At 41.3% G+C, this 25,489-nt stretch overlaps 1 protein-coding gene and 1 long non-coding RNA gene across 2 annotated transcripts in view; one reads left to right on the forward strand and one right to left on the reverse strand.

Moving 5' to 3' along the window:
• The window catches only part of nr6a1a (nuclear receptor subfamily 6, group A, member 1a), a 79,193-nt gene that overhangs the window by 18,976 nt on the left and 34,728 nt on the right, over positions 1 to 25,489 (forward strand). Inside the window, exon 3 of the mRNA XM_018669643.2 lies at positions 23,833 to 23,856. Within this exon, the coding sequence (XP_018525159.1) occupies positions 23,833 to 23,856 (24 nt within the window). The remainder of the gene's footprint in view (positions 1 to 23,832; positions 23,857 to 25,489) is intronic.
• LOC108878700 (uncharacterized) lies at positions 937 to 15,238 on the reverse strand. Its single transcript, XR_001960256.1, has 2 exons — positions 14,794 to 15,238; positions 937 to 3,809 (listed from the first exon to the last, which is right to left on the reverse strand). It is a non-coding gene; the product is annotated as an uncharacterized LOC108878700 (long non-coding RNA).

Raw genomic sequence — 25,489 nt, forward strand, 5'->3', positions numbered from 1 at the left:
ATTTGTAGATTAATCCCTCATTTAAAGTCAGTATTATATCATAGTTTCTGAGAGCTTTAATAAGCTGTAGACTTTAAGGAGCTTTATTTGATATAATTCTAGGTTGTTTCACAGAGTGTGACTGTGTGTAGAAATCTATTAAATAAGAAAAGAAACAAATTGATGTTTTTAAAATAATGGTTTTGGTCTAGCGTTTCCAGTTTTCTAGATACGATATTGAGATTGATTGTTACGAGAAATATTGTTGTTAATTTAATTAATGGTCTCCTTATTAAGACAGTTAAAAGGCAACATAGAGGTGACATGGACTACTTCTCATTGACACTTTTCCACTCTAAATAAAACGTTTGGGGTCTGCTCTGGCTGGAAAACATCAATGTGTTTGAAATTTCCCAGCATGTTAACATAACCTCACAAGGCAATTACTGTGAGATTATTTCCATATGTTGAGATCTCCTCCAATTACACACTGAAATGGGGTTATGATGCTGATTAACTTCCCAAGAATTGTGGGCACAGATTGTTTCACTATATATATATATATATATATATATGATCTGTGGATATGGCAACAGAACAGTAGCTTCATGAAACACAGCCCACAGAGTTTTCCAGTGTACCTCACATTTTTTGCAGTAGATGGATTTTCAACCCAAGTGAAGTGCCAAGCAGCAACATTAACATACAAGAACAGAATCTAATTGTTAGGTCGTGGACACAGTCACAGTTTGTAATGGCGAATCAGAGAAAGGTCATGGAGTTGAACATGTGGGTCATTGTGGGGAGACTGATGAACCTCCTACCTGCCTGCTGTGGATAGACTGTCAGCTAAATTGACTATGAAGCTTCAGTCTTTAGTGTCTATACAAGGCCAGTGCTGAATGACTGATTCAATTTTGTCCTAAAACATCAGGAATAATGTGATGACAACCCAAATTGATTGATTGAATTTATTTAATGATCGAAAAATACATAAAACACTGGACTGCAATCATTACACACATCAAATCACTGAGGAATAAAAACATAGTAAAGCCTGAGGGTTTATTTCCACTGTGGTCAACAACAAAACATCGTAGAAAATACAATTAAAATGACAAATAAATAAATAGCAGATGGTGAGTAGCTATTTCACCACTCAATTTTCTTGGTTACAAACCTTTAAAATGATAAATTAAAAATATACTACATGGTGCTCTGTAACCATTTCTTTAAGGCTGCTTTAAACGTGTTCTGTGAAACACTCTACTTTCAAATTAGTGGGCAGATTATCCCACTGTACTTCTGCTCTGTATAAAAATGTATTTTTACCTATTAAGTTATTGAAAATGAAAAGGTTTGAAATTCGTCGAGATACCTAGCTATGATTGTCTTTTACCAATGAAAAATAGTTAATCAGATATTTTGGAACCATGTTTTTCATGTTTTTATGTTATGAGTATCATCTTGATATACATAGCTCTTTTTTCCATTGTCAACCAGTTAAGCCTTAGTAAACAAAATGTTTAACAAATGCTAATAAAAGTTTTCAATAACTTTATTGAATTGATATAAATACGTTTAGATCCTTATTTATTTTGTGCCAATATCTTATCAATATTTGTACTGTGAGAAAATAGTATTGCATTGTTTTTTGTATGTTGTGGAATTTTCCTGTAGCACCAAGTATCAAAAACTGGTGTATAATGAGTATTTCAAACTGTTTTACAGAAACAGATTTCATTGAATGAAAAACATATTTCTGTATCTTTTTTCTGACATAAGTAACAAAACAAAGGTATTATATCAGCACTAGTAGAACATTTCCAACAACATTCAGCTTCTTACATTACTGCTGACACTTCTTTAAAGCATACTGCTGTGATTTTAAAATCTGCCTTTACCCACATGTCAGGCTGCTGTTGGTTTCCATTCAAATTCACATAGTTTGAAAATCTACATGCGGAGGCTTGAAACAAGGCTGATGATGTTACTCATCATAGAGAACATCATGTCTTCAGGGTCAGTCAGAGATATGTTATTGCTGTGTGGCAATATAATGCAGACATTTCAAGTCAATCTGTGCTGGACCACCAGTTTACACTTTGGTTGATGACCTGACTCACACACTGTAATAAGATGAAACTGCTCATTGTCTGGAAGAAAAAAAAACCTATTAAGACACGTAAAACGCTATGGCATGCTTTGAGGAATGGTCAGAAGTCATATAAGAGCTATATAAGGTGTGTTGTAAATAAATTGATTAAGGCATTTATCAGTCTCTGAGATTACTGCCTCCATTCTAATGCAATGCAATTTAACTGAATTTTGATTGACACTCACAGCAGTATGAAATGAAAAAAACACCTCTCTCCAGTAACAAATGTTCTTATTATTCTGGATATCCTTCTGCTGAAGATATAATGCTCATAAAAACTGTTGTTGGAGTTTCCTTTGAGTGCTCATCTTCATTAGATTGGCAGGCAAATATCTCAAAATCTGGACAAAAAAACCCCAAACCGTCTGTGTGTCCAGGTACCACTGGAGCTGAGTGAGAAAATATGTTTTATTTTATTTTATATTTTGGGTGAAATTAGCCTTTAAATGTTGGAAGGACAGCTAGTGGTAATAGAGCTGTGTCCATGCAAATCTTAATTTCTTGATGCAACATGCAAATTTCATTAGCATGTTGCATCAAGTCTTTTGGTACACATCCGTTGGTCTTGTTGGTGCCTTGGCTGGTAATTGAGGTGTTTGAACCGCAGTCTGCATTCATTGATCAGTGAGTTATTCTCATGTAAACCCACCGACAGCAATGAATGTTTATTGCAGCCTTAAGACTGAATTCCTCCTGTGTCACAGCTGATCAGGTGTCCCAGAGTCTGTCTAACTGAAGGTGCACAGGTTTGATCCAGAGTCCATGCATAGACTCTGGTTTTGCATTTTGCCCTGAATATGAGCAGAATTGAAATGTTCCATGATGTGTGGTTTCCAGACAATAATGTGTGCCGTGGTGTCCCTCAGGGTACAGTCAACGGTCGATGGTTTCGGTTAGAGCTCAAACTCACCGACAGCGTTGAATGTTCACTGTGAGCACCAGGGAGAGCTGTGTGTCTCGCAACTGATTTGTTTGATTGATGGCAGCTAGAGAAAATCAACACGTGACGTATAAGAAACAAAACTCAAACCTCCTAGTTTATTGTCATTCTTCCTCGGCATCTCTTTGTCACTGCAGTTTGACTCAGACACATGGAAAATCACAGAAACACTTGCCTGTCCCTCGTGTGCTGGCTCCTATCCAAACCACATACATTTAAAATGTCTGCAATTCAAATCTAAATATATATTTTGGTTTTCTCTAAGCATGCTATGATGCCAGACCTGTCAGTGTCTTATATGTCCACCTCAGCTGTCAACAGATTGGGGGGGTGGTGGTGGTGGGGTGCAAAATACTAACTTTGCAATGCTAATGGCACCAAGAAAGACAAGCTAGATATAGCTGCAAGCTGTGAGTATCACACGCCTATGTGTGTGTGTTTGTGTGTGTGTGTGTGAGAGAGAGTGAGAGTCTGCTTTTGTTTCTCTTGGCCTGTGTGGAGCACCTCCATGCCAAGACGTGTTACCACCCATGTCGGCATTGAGGTTCAAATGACGTTGATGAGAAGCCAGTAGGAGTGAGGAGAGGCGCTGATGCAAAGGTGTGGGTTTCCTTAAATAGCCCTGCAGACGTGGTGAACGCCATGATCGCTGTCATCATCTTCACCTTCTGCAGAACTACTAACAAAACTCTCATCTGTCTCCGCTGTGCCTGCACTTCTCTCATCTTCAGCCTGCAGCAAGAAGAAGAACAAAAAGAAGGAAAAAAGAATCAGAAATAGCATGAATAAAAGGACAGAAGACGATGTCAGTCTGGCTCATGGAAGGAGGAAAATTGGTGCAAGTGTGATCAGAGAATGCCGTTGTGCCCCACAGCTTAAACTAGTGCACTGCAGTGTTGAGCTAGTTAGCGATTACTGTTCCCTTTACCCTGCGCTGAACCTCAGCTACTGCTCTGGGAGTGCGCCTTCCTGTGTTCGCCTCTTTGAGGTTGGAAAATCATGCAGTCATGTTTTATTAATGCTCTCTCTGTCTGTCTGTCTCTCCTTTTCTGTCTTTCTCTCCCCTGTTTTTCCCGCTTCCCTCAACACAGAAGAAGAGATTTGGAACTCTGTATTTTGTTTGTTCTGCATCCTCTTTTCACATCGAATTTTGGCATTTTATGTAGGTTGGGGTTTTGATGGGAAGAGGTACTGAAACCTGTTAGGGAGGTAGTGGATGTACGATGCAGCTCATTGTAGAGATTTGTTGCAGTTCTGCAGGATTTGTGTTCTGTTAGGTCAATCAGATAGAAAATGAGAGAACTGGATCTACAGATTGTCTCTGTTCTCTACACACTGCAGGCTCTTAGAAGGAAGCCACACTCTCCTGCTCTCTGCATAATGAATGATCACTTTGGGAAGAGAGGCACAATTCACTTTCTCCTGCCCTGACACAGTTCACCGACCATAGAGGATACGTCATTTTTACCACAATATAACACTAAAACATTTCTCAATTTCATGTGTTCCATGAAGTATTGTCATCAACATCAACGTTCTCATGGTGCTTTCTTCCAAACAAAACCCCACAACTCTTTAGATGAATTTGTCTTAAAAATACATTTCACTTTCAGTCAAAGTAACCAACATGGTGCTTGATGAAGGCTTTTTAATAAACAGATAAATAACTGGTAAAAAGGATTTTTTGGGCAATAGCTTTTGTCTTACATTGGTATTCCTACGTCAGAGAACAAGCCATGGACAGATGTGGTTCTTTTCTCATCTCTGAAAAGCTTCTTCCAGCTAGATGCACCTTTTGGCTTTGGCTATTTTAGGAATAAATTCTCCCACATTTTCCTAATTTCTCTTTGTGTTTCCACTCATAGACCAGGTGGGAAGCAATAGTTTTTCAGTCCCTCTGGCTTGAGCTTCAGTGGCTTTCCTTCTTGGCACTTGCACTGTTTGGCTGCATGCCCGAGACACACAGAGGCTTTTTTCATTCTCAAATATCTCTCCCTCTCTCCCCCCTCTTTTTTTCATCTGGGTTGACTTCCGCTCTCCCTGCACTTGGGAGAACTTATGGGAAATGTGTGTTAACGTGCCACATGCCGACTTATTCGCCCGTTTGAGGTGTGGCTGCACTTCCGCATTGGGGTCCTTGATAATACCGCTGTTGGCGTGGTCCCCAGAAACTTTGCATAACTGACAAACTTGCAAAAGTATAGTGTGTAAAAATAGCTGGGTGAGCAGGAGAGCCTGACAGGGCCAGAGTGAAGAGTGCAACAGTGTGACTGAACCAGTGTGAACCCTGCGTCGTCAGCACATTCCAGGGTTTGGACAATGAGAAGCACACAGTGTACTCTCTGTCAGATTGCCTGCATAGCTGACTGGTCTGTAGCCAGGACTCTGTGCTGCCTGAAACAAGGCCACTGCAACACAGATGCACAAAATTCTGCAAAATGAGCTCAAAAATTTATAGTCAGTGTACCATACATTTCAGTTATGTTAGGATTGCCTTGTTTGGACACAGCATTGAACTGAAACTGTTTCTTGCGTGAAAAGGTGAACTTGAGGTCAGGGATAAGATTAGACATGACTAAAAAGTAGATCCTCTCATACAGAATTATCAGTGCAACAGTGGTGCTGTGGTTTTTCTTCAAATAAGATTAAGCATTGTGAAATGTAAAGCACCTAAATGCTGGCTAAAATGTGAAGACTTGGTTGATGCAGGAATCTGTTCCCAGACTAGGACCCCAGGGGAATTGAGTTTGTGTACCACAAACAGGAACTCAGTGTTGTACACACTGATTCTTTCTGTTAGAGTTGACATTTGACAGCTAGGTTTGGTTAAGCTTCTCATAGAACCTAAAAAATCTTAGTCAGGAACTGAAAATGTTTAGTCAGGAAGTTATCTTTGAGTCTCTGGATTGGAAGGTGAATATATCCACCCATGTAAAAACCCCTAAACTCCACACCCTGACATTCCACTGGACTGTTAAGAGTATAAAACCACCTACTGTTTCCTGTCAACTGTTTTCACGGGAAAATGTATTTCTTTCACTTTTCATTTTACATTATGCTCATTTCACAGAATCTCATAGGCTATGACAAGATTGGCACAGAGAGACAAAATATGATGAGGAAAGACGTGACGCCCTTTGCTGCTGCTGGACATTCAAAACATGCCTAATATCTGTCCAATTCCTCTGACAATACAAATGTTTTGCTCACATAACTGTACCCACAGTTAACCTGACACTCCCAGCATAGCTCAGATGCCTGTTCAAAAATACTCAGGCTGGGAGGCTGCCAGTGTATGCTCTCACACACTTTCCCATCCCATCATGTCTCTTGACAATTATTATTCTAATACAATCAGCTGGTACTGTGAGACAATTCCTAATGGAAGTGCACGGGAAGATTAAATCGCTAAAATCACTTGTGCCGTGAGTGATCCTCAAACTCAATCAAATTCAACAAATATGCCTTAATTGCTGTGTCAGTTACAAAACAGGCTTTAAGTCAGATTGGACATTTTAATATCTGCTCAAATTAAGAAGTTTATAATAAGATTTAGCGTGCAGCTGGGTCTTGCTGTGTCATATTTAGCTGTCTCACTGCTACATTTGTTGTCACATATTTGCAAAGTGGAATGTGATTTAACAGCACTGATGTTAAAATGTGGAAGTCTATACATGAATTAGGTTTAGATAAATAAGGGACCAATAATGGCCGAGCAGCAGCTGTATCATTCACCACATACTGTAGGATGCATTAAGTCATTTAATGCTTATATATGTATTGGCACTGTTCTGTGCAATTGTGGTGCAAATGCATAAGTTGTATTATGTTATCATACATTTAGCACACCTGATAATGATCATTATAGTAAAGCCCCATGAATCCAGCTATGGTTATTATTATTATTATTTTATTTTTTTGGGCATGTTTTTGCCTCTATTTGACAGTGAAAGTAGGACAGACTGGAGTTATGGTCAGGAAGAAAAGGGGATGACATGTGACAAAGGTCAGTTGATTCTAACTGTGTTTTTATCTTTAGAGATACTAAATATTGGCACAAAATACCAGCTCCCAAGACCTTCAGTTCCAGCATACAGAACCCTAAACAGCAGGACCCTGCCCTGTTACAAGCAATGGAATATTTACAGCACTTTTCATGGTTTGACAAGCCTTAGCGTAAAATGATTCAAAATCATTGGAAAGCCATACTGGCTGAATCTGTGTCCAGGCTGACCCTCCTCCTGTATAGGGACTCCTTTAGGCAGCACACCAAGCCTTTTTAGAAACACCATAGCCCCTTATTCATTTAGAAGACCCTTGATCACCAAACCTTTGCTTGTTAACTCAGATCCACACAAAGCTTTAATGCTGCCTTGGTGTGTGCTTTTATACTGTGTGATGTTAACACAGCAGCATTTGTCAGCATTTGCGTACTGGCTCTGTGAATACTTCCACTGCTGGCTTAAAGGTGGGAGAGCAAAGCCCCCAATTCCACTTCTGTACCTTTAATACAGAACAACGAGGTGGAGTAATGGTGCAATATTCCTGCCTTGTTCAGACTGTGTAAAAGGGGCCCCTGACTCCATGTTCCATGGCTCATTCTGCCAATAATACTCCAGGGGATTCATTTGCAACTTTAACTGTGGTAGAACCATCCCCCATCTATAGAGAGATGCCAAATTAAAGGAAAAACCAAAATAAAGTGTCTCAGCCAGACACAGCTTTGGTGTGCTTCGACGCTGATTCTCCAAATCTCTGAACTCCACTGGAGGGGTGAACACCATTCTTCCAAAAGATATTCCCTCAGTTGGTGTTTTGATGATGGTGGTGGAGAAATCTTCCATAGGAGTTCAACTGGGATTAGAACTGGTGACTGTGAGGGCCGCAGCATATAATTCACATCATTTTCATACTCAGCACATCATTCAGTGACTCCTCGTGCCCTGTGGTAGGGGGCATTGTCATTGTCATGTCTGTTTCCCCACTAATTTTTCAGGTTTTTCCTTTAATTTGTCACCCATCCACCTGTTCTTCTCTCAGCAGTAGTCAGTGACTCTCTCTGGATAGTGACATAATGTTTTCTCTGACATACCACGATCAGTGCTCATGACTTACCTTTTCCCTCCATCTTCTCCTTTCCTCTTTGCAGTATCTAGCATCCTCACCCTCCTCAGCTTTGATGGACGTGGCTGTCTGCCCTGCCTGTCTCTCTGTCTCTTCTCTTTCTGCTGTGCACCTTTGAACCCGGCATCACTGCACTTGATCATGTCACAAAAGTCTGGCTCTAGTTGACTTATCCACTCCTGCAGCATGCCTGAGAGAACTGCACTGTACGTCACACTCCTCTCTCTTCTCCAAAGCTTTGTCGGCTCATTTCAGTCATGAGCACTGAGACTGATGAATATGTATCCTGGGCTCTTTTAGCAGCACTTTTGAGGATCTCTAACAAAGCGGGATGAGAGAGCCCTTTGTGGTTGTCTTCTGGATTTAACCATGACATTTCTCTGGAGCCTGCTGCCACTTTTTATCTTCAACAGACTTTATCCCTAGGTCAGACTCGCGGCCCCTTTTGAAGACTGACATTGTCAAAGCTCACAGTCAAAATTCTTGCTCCAAACATCATATTTCATTATTCGGAAACAGTCAGTTTGAATCTTTGGGCCTTAATTGAGTTGTTAAAGCACAGCAGAAATATCTTGACAAACACAAACAAATGTGCCCTCAAGGAAACCCAGACACAACGTTAAACAGTGTTCACTTATAGCACATGATCAACGCAATGCAGTGGTGGGAGCATCAATGAGGACAGAGATCAGCATTTCCCTCATCTGCCCTGTGCTCAAACTCACTGCACCCTGGACTGGAGTAATAAACGGCAAGGAGCAGAGAACCAGGCCATCATCATGATCATCATCATCTTAAAACACCCTCTGACTCCTGCACCCACCCCACCCACAGAGCAGGCCTCACACTGAGAGATTTAGAAATAGCACAGAGCAGGGAAGCAGAGGAGTGAAAATCATAGGCAGCAATTCTGGTTTCACATTTCCGTTATCAGTGGGAGCCAGCAGGGTGAGCCAGCATGGGAATGACCTGGATACTGATCGACCTTTATTCTTCCTAGATGCTGTCTGTGCCACCTTGCGGCCAGACAGACCTAGCTGATTTAAATGATGCTGCTGGTGTGTTAAGCAAAAGTAACTGAGCAGAAAGAGAGGGAATATGAGCAGGTTGTTGGAAGAGGCAAAGTATCTAATTTTAGTGTCAAAATTGAGGCGCACCCTAAAAAATAATCCTCCAGGTGCCACCAGTGCAGCAGTATACACACAAAAGACAATGGGAAATAACAAAGTGTCAAAGTTTGATACCTTGAGTTGCCTAATTTTGCCATTTGTCTGATGTTAACCATAGCACCTTCCAATGCCACGTCACCCTGTCCTGGTCCTGGCCTTGTTAACACCTTGCTACACCTGGTAGACTAAACAGGGCCATTATTGTCTTTCCATATTTTGTCTACAATTACATTTTATTCCCATACAGTCATATTACTTAGGTTTTTTGCGTGACAAACTCTCCGAAGCATTCTGCCCCATCACAGTATGGGAGCATGCTGCTGCGTCACACCAACAGGGACACTGTGTCCTTAACGCAGCGTACCATGCTTTGTGCTCTGTTGACCTGATCAGCTCTGCCTAAGCCAACGTTAAGCTCATCTTTTTGTCCTACTGTATTTATGAAAGACAGGCGACCGTTCACTCCACTGTGGATAAAACACGCAGAGCTCAAGTATGATATTTTTAGAGATGCATAAATGCACGATTCTCAACGGTAGACGAACACTAGTGGTATAAGTCGGGGATGTTTAAGTCAAACGTTGCAGTGTTTTGAATTGGCTGATCCTCTGCATAACAGTTTGACGACTATGCAGCAGAGTTGTTGAGGCCAGTGCTTTGGAGAGTTGCTCAGAGACTTAACCCTCCTCCCCAGCACCTTCCTCTTCTCTAGCAGAGGAAAATCTCTGCTGAATTCATGTCTCCTTTCAGATTTCTAAGAGGCGTTAAACCTTTCTGGATTAAAGAAGGTAATCTGACAGGCAGAAGATTGTATTAGCTGGAGTGTTGGCAGAGCTTTTAATTTCTCCTCTCTTTTCATTTCCCCCTCTCAGCCTGCCTCTCCTGCTGACCTGCTAGATGGTATTATTGTGTTTTTCTTTTGAATTACAGCAAAAACATCCACATCTTCCCTACTATTCACTCTCTTCTCTCCCTCTCACATGCTCTCTATTCCACTCTTTCCATATCTCTCCTCTTCCGCTCTCTCCTACCTCTCTCTGGCTCTTCCAGCAGTGACAGCATACTTGTGCGAACCCATGATTTATCATTTGCTAATCCGTGCTGATTATGGAGCTTTCCACATGGCCCTTATCTGTTGCTGAGCCTGCTTTTCACTCCATAGCTGCCAATTATCTTTCAGGCAGCCCGCAAACAGACCTGTCTCTGTCAGCCAGCTGCCGAACCACCAAGTATGTGTGCATGCACAGTCGCACCAGTGATAGACTGCCTGGGTACATGTATTTTTGGTCCAAGTACTTGTTGAAGTGTCAGATTGAGAGATCAAATTCAGTATTGCGTTTTGGAAATTTTCTGCACTTTCACCAAATGGTCCCATTCAGCATCACCTGCAGAGGGCGGGTTGTTGAAGAAGAAGGTTGGAAACTGCAGCTGAAAAGCTGTCCATCATGGACACTTAAACTGCTTGACAAACTGGATCTAGTCATGGCATTACTTCAGCTGCAGAGAGACAACATGGATAAACAACCAGCTAATATTAAAACCCTGTCCAAATCATCGTGGTGACAAATGATGCTGACAAATATTAAAGCTGTTAATCCGAATGTTTGTCCTGGACAGCCTTTAATGCAGAGACCTGATACTAATTTAGTTACACACTGCTGTTGGCTAAAAATACAGCACAGAGGATGCTCTGTCACAAGCTTTTACTAATTTGTCTTGACATCCTGAAGCTTAGATATTAGTATTTTAGCATCAAGGTCAGCATTCTGCTTGCCTTACAAATCTACCACCCGCATAGTTAGGACCAAGAGCCGTGATGACGATGCCTCACTGTGACTCATCCAACACTTCCTGTAGCCAGGCGGCGGGACGGCCAAGGTTGGTGTATGACAGCATGAGGTCAGGGGGAGCGAGGTCTCGCCTGTGGGGAGGGTATGCAGATCACGGCCCACTCAGCTGATGTGGTGTCTAATTGTCAGCATAATGGGAAGTGACGTGCACATCAGAGCAATGTGGGTCAGAGCGCCAGACGACCAGCCTGCGGCCTGTATCTGCTCCGCCTGTCTAATCTGCTGTAGTCCAACCAGACGGGACTCTCTAATCGACCCTGATATTCACTGAACACACATTAACATCTTCCCCTCACACTCAGGAACACACACATGGAACGAAGGGAGTTATCTATCCAAAACATGTAAGAGATTCAAATGTAGTGGGTGTCAGTGGAAAGAATGCAGTCCTCTTGTAATACGTTGAATCATCATTTAATTGTGAAGAAACAATCTTGCTAAAAAAAAAAGAGAGACCAGCAAAGGGCTCCCTCCTCCTGCTGTTTGAGTCAAACATGGCTAAAGGTCCCAACAAATATCTTGTGCAAACTGGCATGCTAGTTTCCTTTTGTTGTATTTAATGAAGACAAATCTTAATTCACTGAAAGCATGATAAATCCTGATTTTACACTTCCATTTATCTCCTCATCTCTGCACCTTTTCCTCTGATGCAATGTCCACTATATTTATAATATTTTCCACGCCCTTGTGGGTTTTGAAATGTTTATGCAGAAGGCTAAATATAAATGTCAGGGTATGTAGTTTCCCCACAGTGCAGCATGGGCTGAGCTGTGATTTTTCACTGGGTGAAAATGGCTTGGATGGATGCAGTACTTAATAGGATTCCCATGACATGGTCAGGGGCTGACGTTTGAAGGAAGGAAGGGAAGGGAAAGGTTGGGGAGGGGACAATAAGCTGTGATGGTGGAAAAAAAAGTGCAAACTTTTGCGAGTGTTTGCTTAGCACCTGTGTACGGACTTAACAACTCCATCGTAGCCAGAGGGAAGTGACACATGGGGGCCTTGAAGTGTTTTGACATTTTGTGCTCAGACAGGTTTTTTACGGCTGGGGGAAGAGGCCCGGAGGAGTTCAGCCTGTGCGAATCTGCCTCTGCCTCATCAAAGGCAGTAATTTCCTGTTCATTTCAGGCCCCCATCCCCCAGCCCAGAGCTCTTGTCTGCTAATCCCACCCTGCAAACTGCCCCCACTCCCCTGTCCTCCCTCCAATCCCTACCCCAGGCCCCCCTGCTGGTGTCCTGCCTGCCTGTGCTTCAGCTTGCTACACTCCAGGGCTTGGGGCTGGGAGGCTATATGCTTTGTGTCAGCAGGCTTGCGGCTGAGCACTAACAAATCCTCATTGTCCCACGCGGGAGTGGTGACTTGGGCGGGAGGGGGGGCATCGTTGTCTGGTTTCTATTCAAATCCAGGTACACACACAGGGCTGGGAGGGAGCAAGGGGTGCAGAGGGGCTTATAGAGCTCCAAGCCTGGGACCAAAGTCCATCCAGACCTCAGCTCAGGCCAGGCTGGGCCAAGGTGCAGGGTCACAGGAGCCACTTACACAACTGCTGCCTTCTCTGAAACTCACCAGATTGCATTGGCTGATCAATAAGTGATATTGGACCTCACAAAACTGTCAAGGTTTCCAAAATACTGCATAGCAAATCTCTCAAGTTCACCTCCACAGAGTCCAAGCGTTATCATTTGTCAACAAAGGACTTTGGCTACCTGTAATCAATCTGCAAAGTTTGTACTGTCACAGGGTGTTTTTCTCATCTGGAGACAAAACATTTTTGTAGCAGCTGTATGTGAGCTGAAGAGCAGAGTTTAGTGGCCTGTGTTTCAGTGACAAACTCATGGAAAGGCTCTGTTGACTGGCTATGGAGTGTATGACTCCATTTGCCAGACATTGCTGGTGATGAGGGCTGAGATGTGTATCTGGGTAACAAGACTCTACATGTACAGGCATTTCAAAGAATGACTTGTGCTCTGCTTTCACTCTATGAGCCTCAGACATGTGCTACATGTACACACATACTGAGGTTTTTTTAATTAATATTTTCAACTGCACAGCCTGGGCTGTTTTTGTTTTTTCACCTGAAATCGTGACTTAGGGTGAAGACACTTGTTTTACCGTTCCAATAGCAGCTGAGTGTAGCTTCAGACAGCAGCTTTTTCTTGACATCACCAGCACTCAGATATCAATCCAGACTTATTTGTGTGTGTGTTGTTTGCCCGTCCTGTTGTTAAGCCTTTGTGCTGTCTGTGAATGTTTTTTTTTTTTTTGAAGGGGGGACTACGGCAGCAGCAGCAGCCATCTGTGATAAGGGACAATGTTTTTCTCGGTTGTTGCTATTCCCTCACGCACTCACGCACTCAGCTTTTTGCGGTGGATTAAGAGCTTTGGACAAAAGCAGACCAGGGCAAAAAAAAAAAAAAAAAAAGAAATACAGGGACGGCCAGCATTTCCTGTCAGTAAATACATTCCATACTCAGCGACCCCCACGCAAGCTGCCGGGGAAAACCAACAGAAAAGGGAATAGAAAAAAACAACCTCTGAAAATTACAGTCTGTCCTACTCTTCCTCTTTTGTCGCTGTCTATATTTAACCACCTCCTACATTTACACTTTTTATACTGTATTTTCCTCCCTTCACCTCAGTTCATCAGCTTTTTGCAGTTTTGATTTTGAACCAAAAAAAGGCACACAATTTGTGTGCAAACTGCAGCTGAAAGATTTTCACAAATGATGCAAGGAGAATTATTTTTAGCTCCTTCAACTGTGCCTCAACTGCCTGAGTTTCATAAAGCAAAGCATGCATGGGCCTTTCAAAGAAGGCGAGGTGCAAGGTGAGTGCTCTGAGAGGCGGTCATGAAGTGAAGCATGATCACCTCTAACCCCGACCGCAACTCTAACCCTCACCCTAATGCTAAAGGCGGGGTATCCCCTCCCCTCGTGGAGCGGAGCAGCAGCTGGCTGACCTGTCCCTCTGCCGCTGCCTCTAATGGCTGACCTGCCCTGTCTGGACGGCCCTGCTCTCTTTTGTCTACTGTCTGGCTCAGTTCCTCCCAGTTAAACATCGCTACTGGCTACCGCAGTCCGCATTTCCACAGACCAAGCTTTAGAAAAAAAAAAAAAAAACACACACACACACACACACACACACACAGACACACAAGCACACACACTTTTCACACTTGGCACACTTTGTCCGGCGCACACAATCTCTCCGTCTCTGGCACATACATCCTTTTCAAAACTCTCCCACACACAGAGCCTCTGTCTGGTTTCACACACACACACACACACACAGACATACATAGTTGTAGAGAAACTGTACCAAGCACAAACACTCACACACATCATGAACATAAAAATGTTTTTGTTCCTGCTATAACAGAAGCACTTTTACAAATGAATATTTGGCAGAACAGAAGAAAACCAGTTTTTCTATGAGATTTTGAAGGGAGTATTTTTAAATGACTCATGCAGTGGTTTAAAATTAGAACAAGTGGGAAAATGGTAAAGGCAAGTGTTTTAATCAGTGAAGCTGGAAATGAAAAGACTCAGAGAACGAGCAGTTCAGATACTTACCCACAGTGTGACCAAAACTTCGGCACCGTCAGTCTATGGTGATTAAGATGGTTGAAACAAATCAAACACAAGAGAGCGAAAAGCTTCCATATTCGGGGAGAAATCTCGTGTAGATAGGCTGAAAAGTTGCTGCTGAAATGGATTGAACGGGTTCCTCGCTCTGCGTCTCTCCTACACACACATACTTGCAGATACACACTCCTGACACACAGTCTTTCAGTCTGATCTCTCTGCCTCTAGTGGGAACCCAGCCAGTAGTTTGCAAATACAAGTACCTTACAAATCTCTCTCTTTCTCTTTCTCTCCCTCACCCTCCCTCCCCCTTTCTCTCTTTCCGTGCTTCTACATAGATAAACAAGCACACGCATTCCCACATGCACCCCCCCCAGGCACCCCTCCACACCACCCTCCCCACCCTCACTCACACACACACGCACGCACACACACACACACACACACACTCACACAAGAGCCTGGCTACGATGCGAGTTATTGAACTGCTCCACATTTTCTTGCATGCACTATATATGAGGCAGTTGACGGACAGCAACACATAGAGTCATGTGTGGAGCAAGGGCTGCTTTGATAGGCTGACAGCCTGAGAGAAGAGAGGGGGCAGGGGGGGCTGTGATTGGTCTAAGCTCAGACCATTGAAAGTAGAGGGCTTCTCTATTGAATGGCTGCTGCTCTGGGTGGAGTTTGGGTGACATTGCTCAGAAAAAAAATAACATCCTGAGAGTTTTGTGCCTTCACTGGAGTTTAAACTGCTGTGGCTAGACAGTGTAGAGGGATTATAAATGTCACTGTTAGACAGCTAGATAAACACAAACAAACAGTAACAAAAACAGTACATATTCACATTTGTGAAGTCTTATCCAGCCTAGTGACAGTTTGGCACTTTTGCTTCAAATTGACCAATAAATTTAACATCAAAATTGATGATTAGTTTTCTCAGTTCAACACTGTCTTAGTGTTAATATGACACTGGTCCCAGTGACCTGTCAGAAACATGGTGCATTGCTGTAATCTTTTGAAATGAAATTTTGTCCTGATGTGTCCTCACAAGTCTAGTAAGACCAACGTATGTGTTAATGTGTGTGAGCGATGATGGCATAGCGAGGCCTGGAGTGCTGCCAAGTGCTTTCATTCACACCTGATTAGATCACTCTGACCTGGATAACACACAGTGCTCCACGCTTGGCAACACGCTGCAACACAAGCCTTTTGTTTGGCCCTAACAGAAAATTGCTCCACCACCGACTACCTCCAAGTCAGATGTATATGACGTTAAAGCAGATATCTCGGTGGACGTCAGGACTGTAAAGCTGTTCCACTTTTCCAATTCCCTCTCCATGTGAAGAACTTGCCTTGTCGTTCACTTACTTGAATGACATCATCACTCGCTGTGTAGACTCAAACATGCAAGCAATGAAGTATTTGGAGACAAGGTCTAGAGTCACCTATGAAATACATCTTTCAGAACTGATAAAGTCAGGATCAGGCTGAATTTCTACATATTTTGGGCTTGTCATTCTTTCCAACAGTGTGCTCTATCACAGACAATGTTGATTGAATGCTTGTTTCTATTTTCTTTAAAGTTGAAGATATGTGAATATCATGCGATATGAGGGGTTGCCTATCAGCCTGTCCCCCAGTGTCTCGTAGAGCTACCTACTTTCATATTTATAACAGTTTTTAGGGTGTGAGTATTATGCATGTTGACTCTGCCTCCTCACAGAGGTAAATATCAAATCATAGATGTTCATGATGTGCAGGTTAAGCCATGATTTATCAAAAGAAACACCATAAAATACAACAGCCCCATAGCTGTCTTATATAAGTCTACCTTGCTAAAACAGTCAAGTTTATCAAAGTTTCATTCAAGAATCAGTTTGGTGTTTTTATTTGTGAGAAAAGAGTTTGACCTAGAGAACAGTCTTTTGTTCTGTAATAGGATTTATTTGTTGCATTTACTTTACTTGTGTATTTCATAGCTATTCCAAAATAATAAACTTGGCTAGAACAGATGTGATTCTCATATGCTCTTCACTGACTGTGTTGCTGATGAACACTGTCTTTCAGACAACGTTGCAGTTGTTGGAAGCTTCCAGTCTTTGCACTAAGCTCAACTAGATACATCCTGGACCTGTCAGTGTGCTGGACACTCAGGGATGAAAGGATTATTGATCTTCTCACCTGACTCTGTGTTAGAGAGCAAACAATTTCCCTAAATGTTGAACTGTTCCTTTAAGAAATAAAAGTTGAACAGTGATTCATTTATTTATTTATTTATTTTCTGTCAGTGGCTCGAATTGCATCTCCTTCCTACACCCAACGCTATATCTTCACATTAGCATTTAGTTCTGTATCGAACACAGCATCTTGGTAAGGCATCAGCTAATTATCCTCTCTCTAAAACACCTCTTTGTTGTGCTAATGTGCTCTCTGTGATAGCATCTCCATCCATAACCTTCTCCATGTGTACAGATAACCTGGAGGGGGTTGAGTGGTGTATGTAGGGCGCTGGGAGTTGGGTAGTGGGGGTTGGAGGGGGTGTTGTTGCAGCATGTCCTGCAGCTGTGCCTACGATGACAAGCCTGTCCTCAGCCTGCCCTCCGCCAGACTAAACACAACACACAACTTCACCTGCAGGGCTTCCTGCCTCCCTTCCCATTTGTAGTTTCACTTGCCTTGTGACTTTGGTGAGGATGCGGCGCTGTATTGGGATCTCAACAGTACATCTCTGTATTGCAAGATGCAGTTAAAGTAGCAACAGTTCCCTGTTACAGTTTGATTGGTAGGTTTGCTGCTCGCCGATGTGCACTGGCCTGACTGAATGCACTGAACCAGGTTTTTGTGCCCACAGCAGTTCTGAGGGAGTCATGCTTGATCTTTCTGGGCCACATGGAAACTAGGTCACTGTGCTGTGCTGTCAGTCGTGTCTCTCTGCTCTGTGTGTGTGTGTGTGTGTGTGTGTAGAATAAAACTGTAAAATAGGGCTTTTACATAAGGATGGGATGGGTTCCACAGATATGCAGTATTGCTGTTGCGTAGATTCTCTCAAACTGCAGTACAGCCAATCTCCCTGCACACCCCCCACTGCCAACCCCCACCCCCCCAGCCCCACGATGCCAGACTTGGAGAGAGCGAGTTAGAAAGAAATGGTGAGGGAGAGAGAGAGAGATGAAATTCTCATCCTTGGTTCAGATCCCCAAGAACGCTTGGGAAAGCAGGATCTTATTATCACAGCAAATTTGCAATGTGCAGAGTGGAGGAGATTAGATGCGTCTTGCCTTTGAAGTGTATTTTCCAACCATTGTGTGATGGCAAATTCCATCAAGTGTTGGAGCGAGCGATGATAAGACGCACGGGTTATGAATGCTGCGGCATTAAAAGCCGTCATTTGAGCAATAAGATGAAACACTCACAAACTCCTGCTAAATGAAAAATATTTCTCCTCATTTCAGAACTGTCATTCACAACTGTGTTGTGGAAAAGCCACAGATACTAAAATTATAAGGTGCACTGGATGGATTGGATAAATATATCAAAATATTTGCAATATGGATTATACTTTATGTAAATGATGGTGTATGGGTTTTTGAATGGGGACTCCCTTTTATTGTCCAGGCCTTTATTGTATTTGTTCTCCCAATCAGGATCATTTAATTCAGCTCTAGATCAAATGAGGTTAAATCCATGTGATGCAAAATGTTGGTGCTTTGAAAAGGAAACTAGAATGATTGTTATATCAAGATTTTTCAGAGAATTGACTTGAAAACATCATTTGAAGGGCTCAGATTCCCAGGGCAGGTATGGAGGTGCTGTTGTCCTCCATGGCTATTTGACCCTCAGCGATGTGACTTCTCAGGGGTTTGGTGTCATGACGAGGCTGACGGTTAATATGATGGTAAGCACGAATGTCAGTGAAGAGACCCTACCACTCCCAGTCCTTCCCTTTCAGGATTCCCCCGGGGCTGGAGACCTGCGGGGTGAAAGGACGTCCCAGGGGACTCAGCTAAAAAAGTGACAACCCTGGCCTGGGCATCAGCTCCTGTTGCAGCTTTAGACCAAACATAAACAATGCAGAGCTGCTGGAGGTGTCTCAACACATTGGGACAGTTGGTCTTATTCCTCTTTGACATCAAAGAACATAGCAGTCTCAATGTGCATTGCCAAACATGCTGAATAAATCATTCATTAATTAGTAATGATCCAAATTGACATTTTTTTCCTTCAATTTTCATTCTGTCTTTAATTTTTATTGCTCATTCATGATGTGCTTAAACTATGTCTAGCAGCTAGTACCTATATGTCTTTGGGTTAGGTCTTCAGTTTGCTGTGAATGTATAAAACTACTCTATCACTACCTCAACATGTTATTAGTTACTGAGAAATAACACACTTAAGTGATGCTATTGGTTGGATATTTTTGGCTTTTTTGCAGCAACCAGATTTCTTGAAATACATGTAAACCAAACACCTCTTTTCTATTGTCAGAGTTAAGGATTAGAAAGACTGTAGATCTCTGTTCTCTGTCCAGGCCAGGAAAATGCTAAACAGAGTTTCTTACAGGGCTTTTACAGGTGTATAAGAATGACAAATACTGCAAGTGGAAGGACTGCGAGTACTTGTGTCCAAACTCTACCTGAAATTGTTGTATGCTTTTAAATGTAAATAATGAGCATAATTACTCATCATATTGTTTCTGTGTCACATTAGCACCAAGTTTTTTTCATGGTAGTTTTACGGCATTTAAGAATGTTACTGCTAATCTCATCAATGTCCATTCCTGTAATGGGGATTCACCTACCAAACATAAGCTTTTCTGCTTGCCCAGTCACTGTACAAAAAATGATATTGCATGTTTCTTTACAATACATAATCAAATAATAGATAGGTTTGTACAGAACAGGCATGCAAAGCAGTTAACATTCTCATACTGACTTTTAGCCATTAGCAGCCACATCCAGCAATTACAACTTTAGCAGATGATATACTATTATATTGCTCGCTGTAGTGTAAAGTCACAAAACACTAATGAGTCATGCCTTTAACAAGAACAGCAGTATAGTGTACATACTGTATGTATGCTATACATGTAGTATCTCATTACCATATATATGTATGTCATTATATACAGCCCAGATAAGTTCTTGATCAACAGGTCAAATAACTAGTAAAATCAGTTGTTGTTGAAGCTGGAGGCACTGTAGGTCAATCAAGACAAGCACCCTCAAATATAGCCCTCTTTATCTCTAAGTAATATTAAGCTCATAAATTAACACTCCTGCACATGTTAAAAGATGTTCCATTGAGAGCAATCTGTGACCCAAATGTCTTGGGTGTATTGTCCTTTTGAGCCAGTATTTAGCAGCCAGTGGTGGAACTGCATTTTCAGGCACTTCAGTATCCAGCAGTATCAGTACCAGTGTGACTCTGGTTGGGAAACGATTTTATATTGATTCAAGCATTAAGCTAAGGGCCAACATGAACAAAATAATATCAGTGACCCACTGTGAAGGCGGTGTGACTTTTACTGTTTCAGTGACTAATATCTGAAGACTACCATCACCCCTTCATCTCAGTAAATAGTGATCATCCCAAAATAATTCCTCTTGTTAACAAAATGCTAGTGGAAGCCAATGGAAACTTGATCAGTATCAACTTTGACCAATTTTTTTTTGTTTTTTTATAATGAAAAGTTTATGTGCAGTGAATATTGTGAGAGTATAAAACTGGTCTATAGTGAGACACAAACTGCTGTCTCTGTGAACGTGTGCAACATTTTGTGAAGTGTGTAAAATCAATAGAAGCGTGAGACAATATATCTCCTTGGTTTCCTGGTCACTTGAAAACTCTCTGTTGTATGTGTTGTGACTAGCAGTCAGTGCTGGCCTTCATCAAAATAACTGGATTTAAGAGGAGATGTTGAATGTCTGCTCTTAGTGGCAGGAACTGAAGACTGAGATGAGATAAGGTAACACAGTGACTGATTCTTCAGGAAGATACTGTTTCTGTGCTGCTCCCCACATGCTGCTGGTAAACTACTGAGTTGGTTTTTGGGGAAGCCTTCCCACTGAGCTTGGTTTGGGTATTTTTAGACTACAGCCTATAAGTGGGGATCTGAGAAACAACTCTTTTCACTGCTCATCTCCCACCCTTTCCCTTCCGCATTTCCCCATTTCTCACCCATTCTGTCTTCAGATTGGCTTGAAGGATTGCTTAAAGTTTATCTCAGAGGATAAATGTGAGACTAATGTTTAGTGTTTCCTCAGTCATGTGGCACAAATACAGTGTCTGAATCATTAAAGGCTTCATGAACTGTGTTATATATGAAGGCTTAATGTCTCTGCACTGACAGCTAACTGATTCCTCCCAAGTGTTTCCATCTCTGCTTCCATATGTGTGCATATGGAAGCACTGCTTCATCCTTCTGTTTTCTTGTTGAAGTGGAACTATAGCAGTGCTGTACACACATTTGCAAGGGCCCCCCACAGAATAATTTATTTGATGCTTTGATAAGCGATAATGGACCCAGTAAGGTATAATTCATATGTCCCAGATCTCTTCAGAGAGTCTATGGCTTCCACAGAGTGTCCCACTACCTCCTTGAGTCCCACCCTCTTTTAAGATTCTCTCGTCTGGTTGAAGAGGGCCCATTTATTATTTAAATCCCTCCATAATTCATCCACTCTCCACTAATACACCCTCCACTGCTCATTCCTCATCTAGTGCAAATTAGCATGAGCTCTGTATCTGTGTGTCTGAAAACAGAGTAAGCAAACAGAAGGAGATAGCTCAGTCCAGTGGAGACAGTTTGGTGCTTATTTCTACAGTCCTTCCTGTGATGTGATGCTGTGTGACATATTGAGTTTAATTTGTAGCCTAAAGAACTAAACAGCTGTGGCCTATTTTGTTTAGCTGTTGTTCGGGTGATGTCACTATTTCTGCCTTGTAAGACTGCCTCGCTCTCGGCGCTCGGTGTGAGGATGTCAGGAGCATTTCACTAAGCTGCTGATGAGGACGGCAGGGGTTGTATAGCCTTTAGATTAATCTGATAAGTCATCTGAGGCTGTTATGTGCAGTTTTTAACCATTGTTAAACATTCACACATGTCTTGTTATATCTGACATGACTTCTTATAATGACTAATGGCTTAATGTGGATTGTATGATGATGTTCTGGGGAGGTTGGTGTAACACAACACTGTCTAAACTATAAATACTGGTATTATCTACCACTGCGCTTACTACATGAGGTATATATATATATATATATATATATATATATATATATATATTAATTTACTAATTTAAAGAGTCAGTTTCACCAAAGCACAAAGTATACTAGGCTAGTCATAATGATGTTCAGAAATACTGAAGGTCACGATTTAAAAGTGTAAAGTGTATGAACTGAAATTATTGATATGCTATGAATGAAATTTCATTTGGGAGATGCCTCCTATGACTGTGACTGATCCACTGAAGAGAAGACATCTCACTCTGTTCAATTTGTTGGAACTAAAGAAACTCAGTTCATTTATGTTTTTGTTATAGAGTGGAGGTTCTCTCACAAACAATCTTTGACTGACAAAGACTGAGGAAAGCCAAGTTTCATTTAGACCTGTCACTGACTGAATTAACATTAATTAGTAACAGCTGATCTGACATACTGCCGGCCACATTTGTCATTGTAACCAGTGAAGGGGACTTCCTCACTTACCTCAGTGGTATCTAGTCATACAGATGATATTTGCTGAAGTAATTAGGTATGTTTTCACAGAAGACCTATTGACCTTGTTTCTGGAAAAAAAGATGTTACTGTTGATTTTTTTAGTGCAAGTTTTCAGTGCTATGAGCTCCTGAAATGTAGTTCCATTCGTCTCAGTTTTATTGGTATAGAGGAAGACACCTCAGAGACAAGTTCTTCAAAACCTGAAGAATAAAAGTCAAACTGTAAGAGAAGAAAAAGGATTGCCGTTTGATGACAAAGAAAAAAACAAACTCAGTGTAAACGCCATCATCTAAGGAAGAACATGAGACAACTCTTTGGTTAAGGTTAGGGGAAAACATACACATGTTTTGCCTGAAGTCACTATGAACTTTATCTGTATTAAACCAGACCAAGATCTGTGAGCACCTAAACAGACCCATAAAAAAGCTGAATAATACTGTAGTCACTAAGTGGATATTATACTGCAAGACTGGATATTGTGGTGAAAATCAAATATGTTGTCTCAGTTATTGTTCTGTATTAGTGTATTTGTGTGTTGCCAAAGTTGACATTATGTTAATAGAAAACATAATTATGGTTGCAAATTAGTTGTGTAGAAATGTAATTTTCAAGGTCACGAATGAACTTTTACACTTTACAAATACTGTATGTGATTTTTGTCATGTGGTCCAGGGTGTAGGTTTGATTTTAACATTTGTGGCACTTGCTCACATGGACATACACACACAAGGTGCTTGATTCTGCAAAATGGTTGCTTCACTGCTTTATGCTCTTTGTATTTGTTTATATAACTCGCCTGAAACACAACTTGTATTCTGTTGACTTAAAATTTTTTAAAGGATATTTCACATTATATTTTTACTGTTATTAGACTTGTCAGAAATTTATTTTAACCATACAGTATGTGTGAAAAAGTCTCACAGTATTCAATTACTGTAAACTGAAAACTGTAGAATAACGTCACTAACTAAATCATATCTTATGATACAGTAGATAGCACTGAACATGCTTCTTTTCCAAATAACACTGATGGTTATTTCAGAAGGAAGGAATCATTGTTATACAGGAACCACATAGTTGGCAGTGATTTGCCTCAGCCACAGAGCAACACTGCACTGGGTTCATTCTGCATACCTGTTCCTTCCTGCAGTACAGGCCTCAGCTTGTCAGGCTGAGTAACCCAGGCACGTAGACGTAACATTAGCACTGAGGAAGGCTAGAACCTCAATGCTCAAATATGACCTGACACTCCACCTCTATTGATTATGTATATTGATATGGTTTTGTTTTCTGTTTTCACAGATGTCATCAATGAAAGTAATCTAGGTAAGTGGAACACTCTGAGTTGTGATGTTATGATCCATCGTGCTGTTGAAGGTAATCTGTCAAGATAACAACTACATGCTCAAGAGATTAAAATGCTGTCGCGTGACTATTTTTCTCCCCACTACTACGACCTGCATTAATATTACTGCTGCTATTACTGATACTACTGCTGGTCTAGTCTTGGATGTAGTGAGCACAGTGTCATTTTTAACAGCATGTTGCTTAATAAGTTGTTTTCAGTCTTCGTGTTTTCTTTTTTTAAATGATTGAATTGGTTCTTATTTTGTCCCAGTGACACACTCACCAGGTCATGTTCCTTCTCCTCCCTTAGTGGTCTTCTTGACACTTTGTGATTCTAACTTTGTTCAGACTGCTGACTCACCAACCTGCTCTGTCCAGTTTGATGCTCGCTGGCAGACTCCTGCCATATGGGACATTTATTAACAAACTTTTTATTACTCAAAGAATTGTTATTACTACCTACATTTATTATATTGACAAGTCATTCTTGTGGGCATGTAGAAATACTCAGCCTTGGACTCATACAGACCTAACATATGAGAACACTTCATGAGAAGGAAACAGATCAAAATAAATCCTCCAATATCCAGCAGAGGAGAATGAGCTAGACGAGTAAATGTCAGGGCAGACAGGTAGGTATGTGCTTGTTCTGATTATAATGTATGATTAGCATAGTGATACAGACTGTGGGCAACAGCATGGAGGCTTGTCACATTCCTGCTTTCCAGGAAGGAGGAATGTTCTTGGGCAAACTTGCCTCAGTGCTGTTTCCTAATAATTCTCAGTGTTTGCTTTAATCCACTTAAAGTGTAAGCTGACTGGGGTTTACTGCATTAAGACATTTTATTCAGTGTCAGGTAAGTGGTGAAATGATATTGATGGTCATAGGCAGTATATTACTGAGAGAAGCTGAAATTATATAGACATTGTTCAATAAGTTATAGTTGCTCTGTAGTGAAAACTTTAAGACGACATGCTACATTTTTGCTAATATTTTTTTTATTTTGATACTTTCATTTGGCCATTACTGTAACACCATTATGTTCACTAATAAAGAGCAGTTAGCATCTGAATCCAAAGAAGTAACGCCACACAAAGAACCAGTAAAGCCAGTGATGGTTAGTTGAACTTAAATTCTCAATGACAGTAGTGAATTTCTACAGCTACAATAATTGTATCCATTCATAAATGATTCAATTGTCTTGGTCTTAAAGTTACAGTCAGTTGAATATTTTTGGGTTTTGGACCTTTAATGACTTCACCTTTTGCTCAATGATATTGTGATGGACATTTTCACAGTTACAGATATTTTATGGACCAAGCTATTTAAGGTAGACTATATAACTTTTATCGGCCAGCGGTCACTTTGCCAAACATGTGCCTCATGTAATAATGGCACATTGAATTTCCATTAAGTTTTGGTAGTATAACAGTAGTGCAAGTGGAGAGGAGTCATATAAAGTCAGTGAACTGACTCAGTAATGTGAGTTAGGCAGCAATATCTGTCTACAGTAAGGCTGTAGCAGGAAAACCTCTGAGTGTATTAGACTGAATAAGGATATGTTTAGATTTTTTTATTCAAAACATCCATTGTCTCACTTGAATCAGTTTA

This window comes from Lates calcarifer, linkage group LG13 (assembly GCF_001640805.2).
Source record: "Lates calcarifer isolate ASB-BC8 linkage group LG13, TLL_Latcal_v3, whole genome shotgun sequence".
Classification (NCBI taxonomy): domain Eukaryota; kingdom Metazoa; phylum Chordata; class Actinopteri; family Centropomidae; genus Lates; species Lates calcarifer.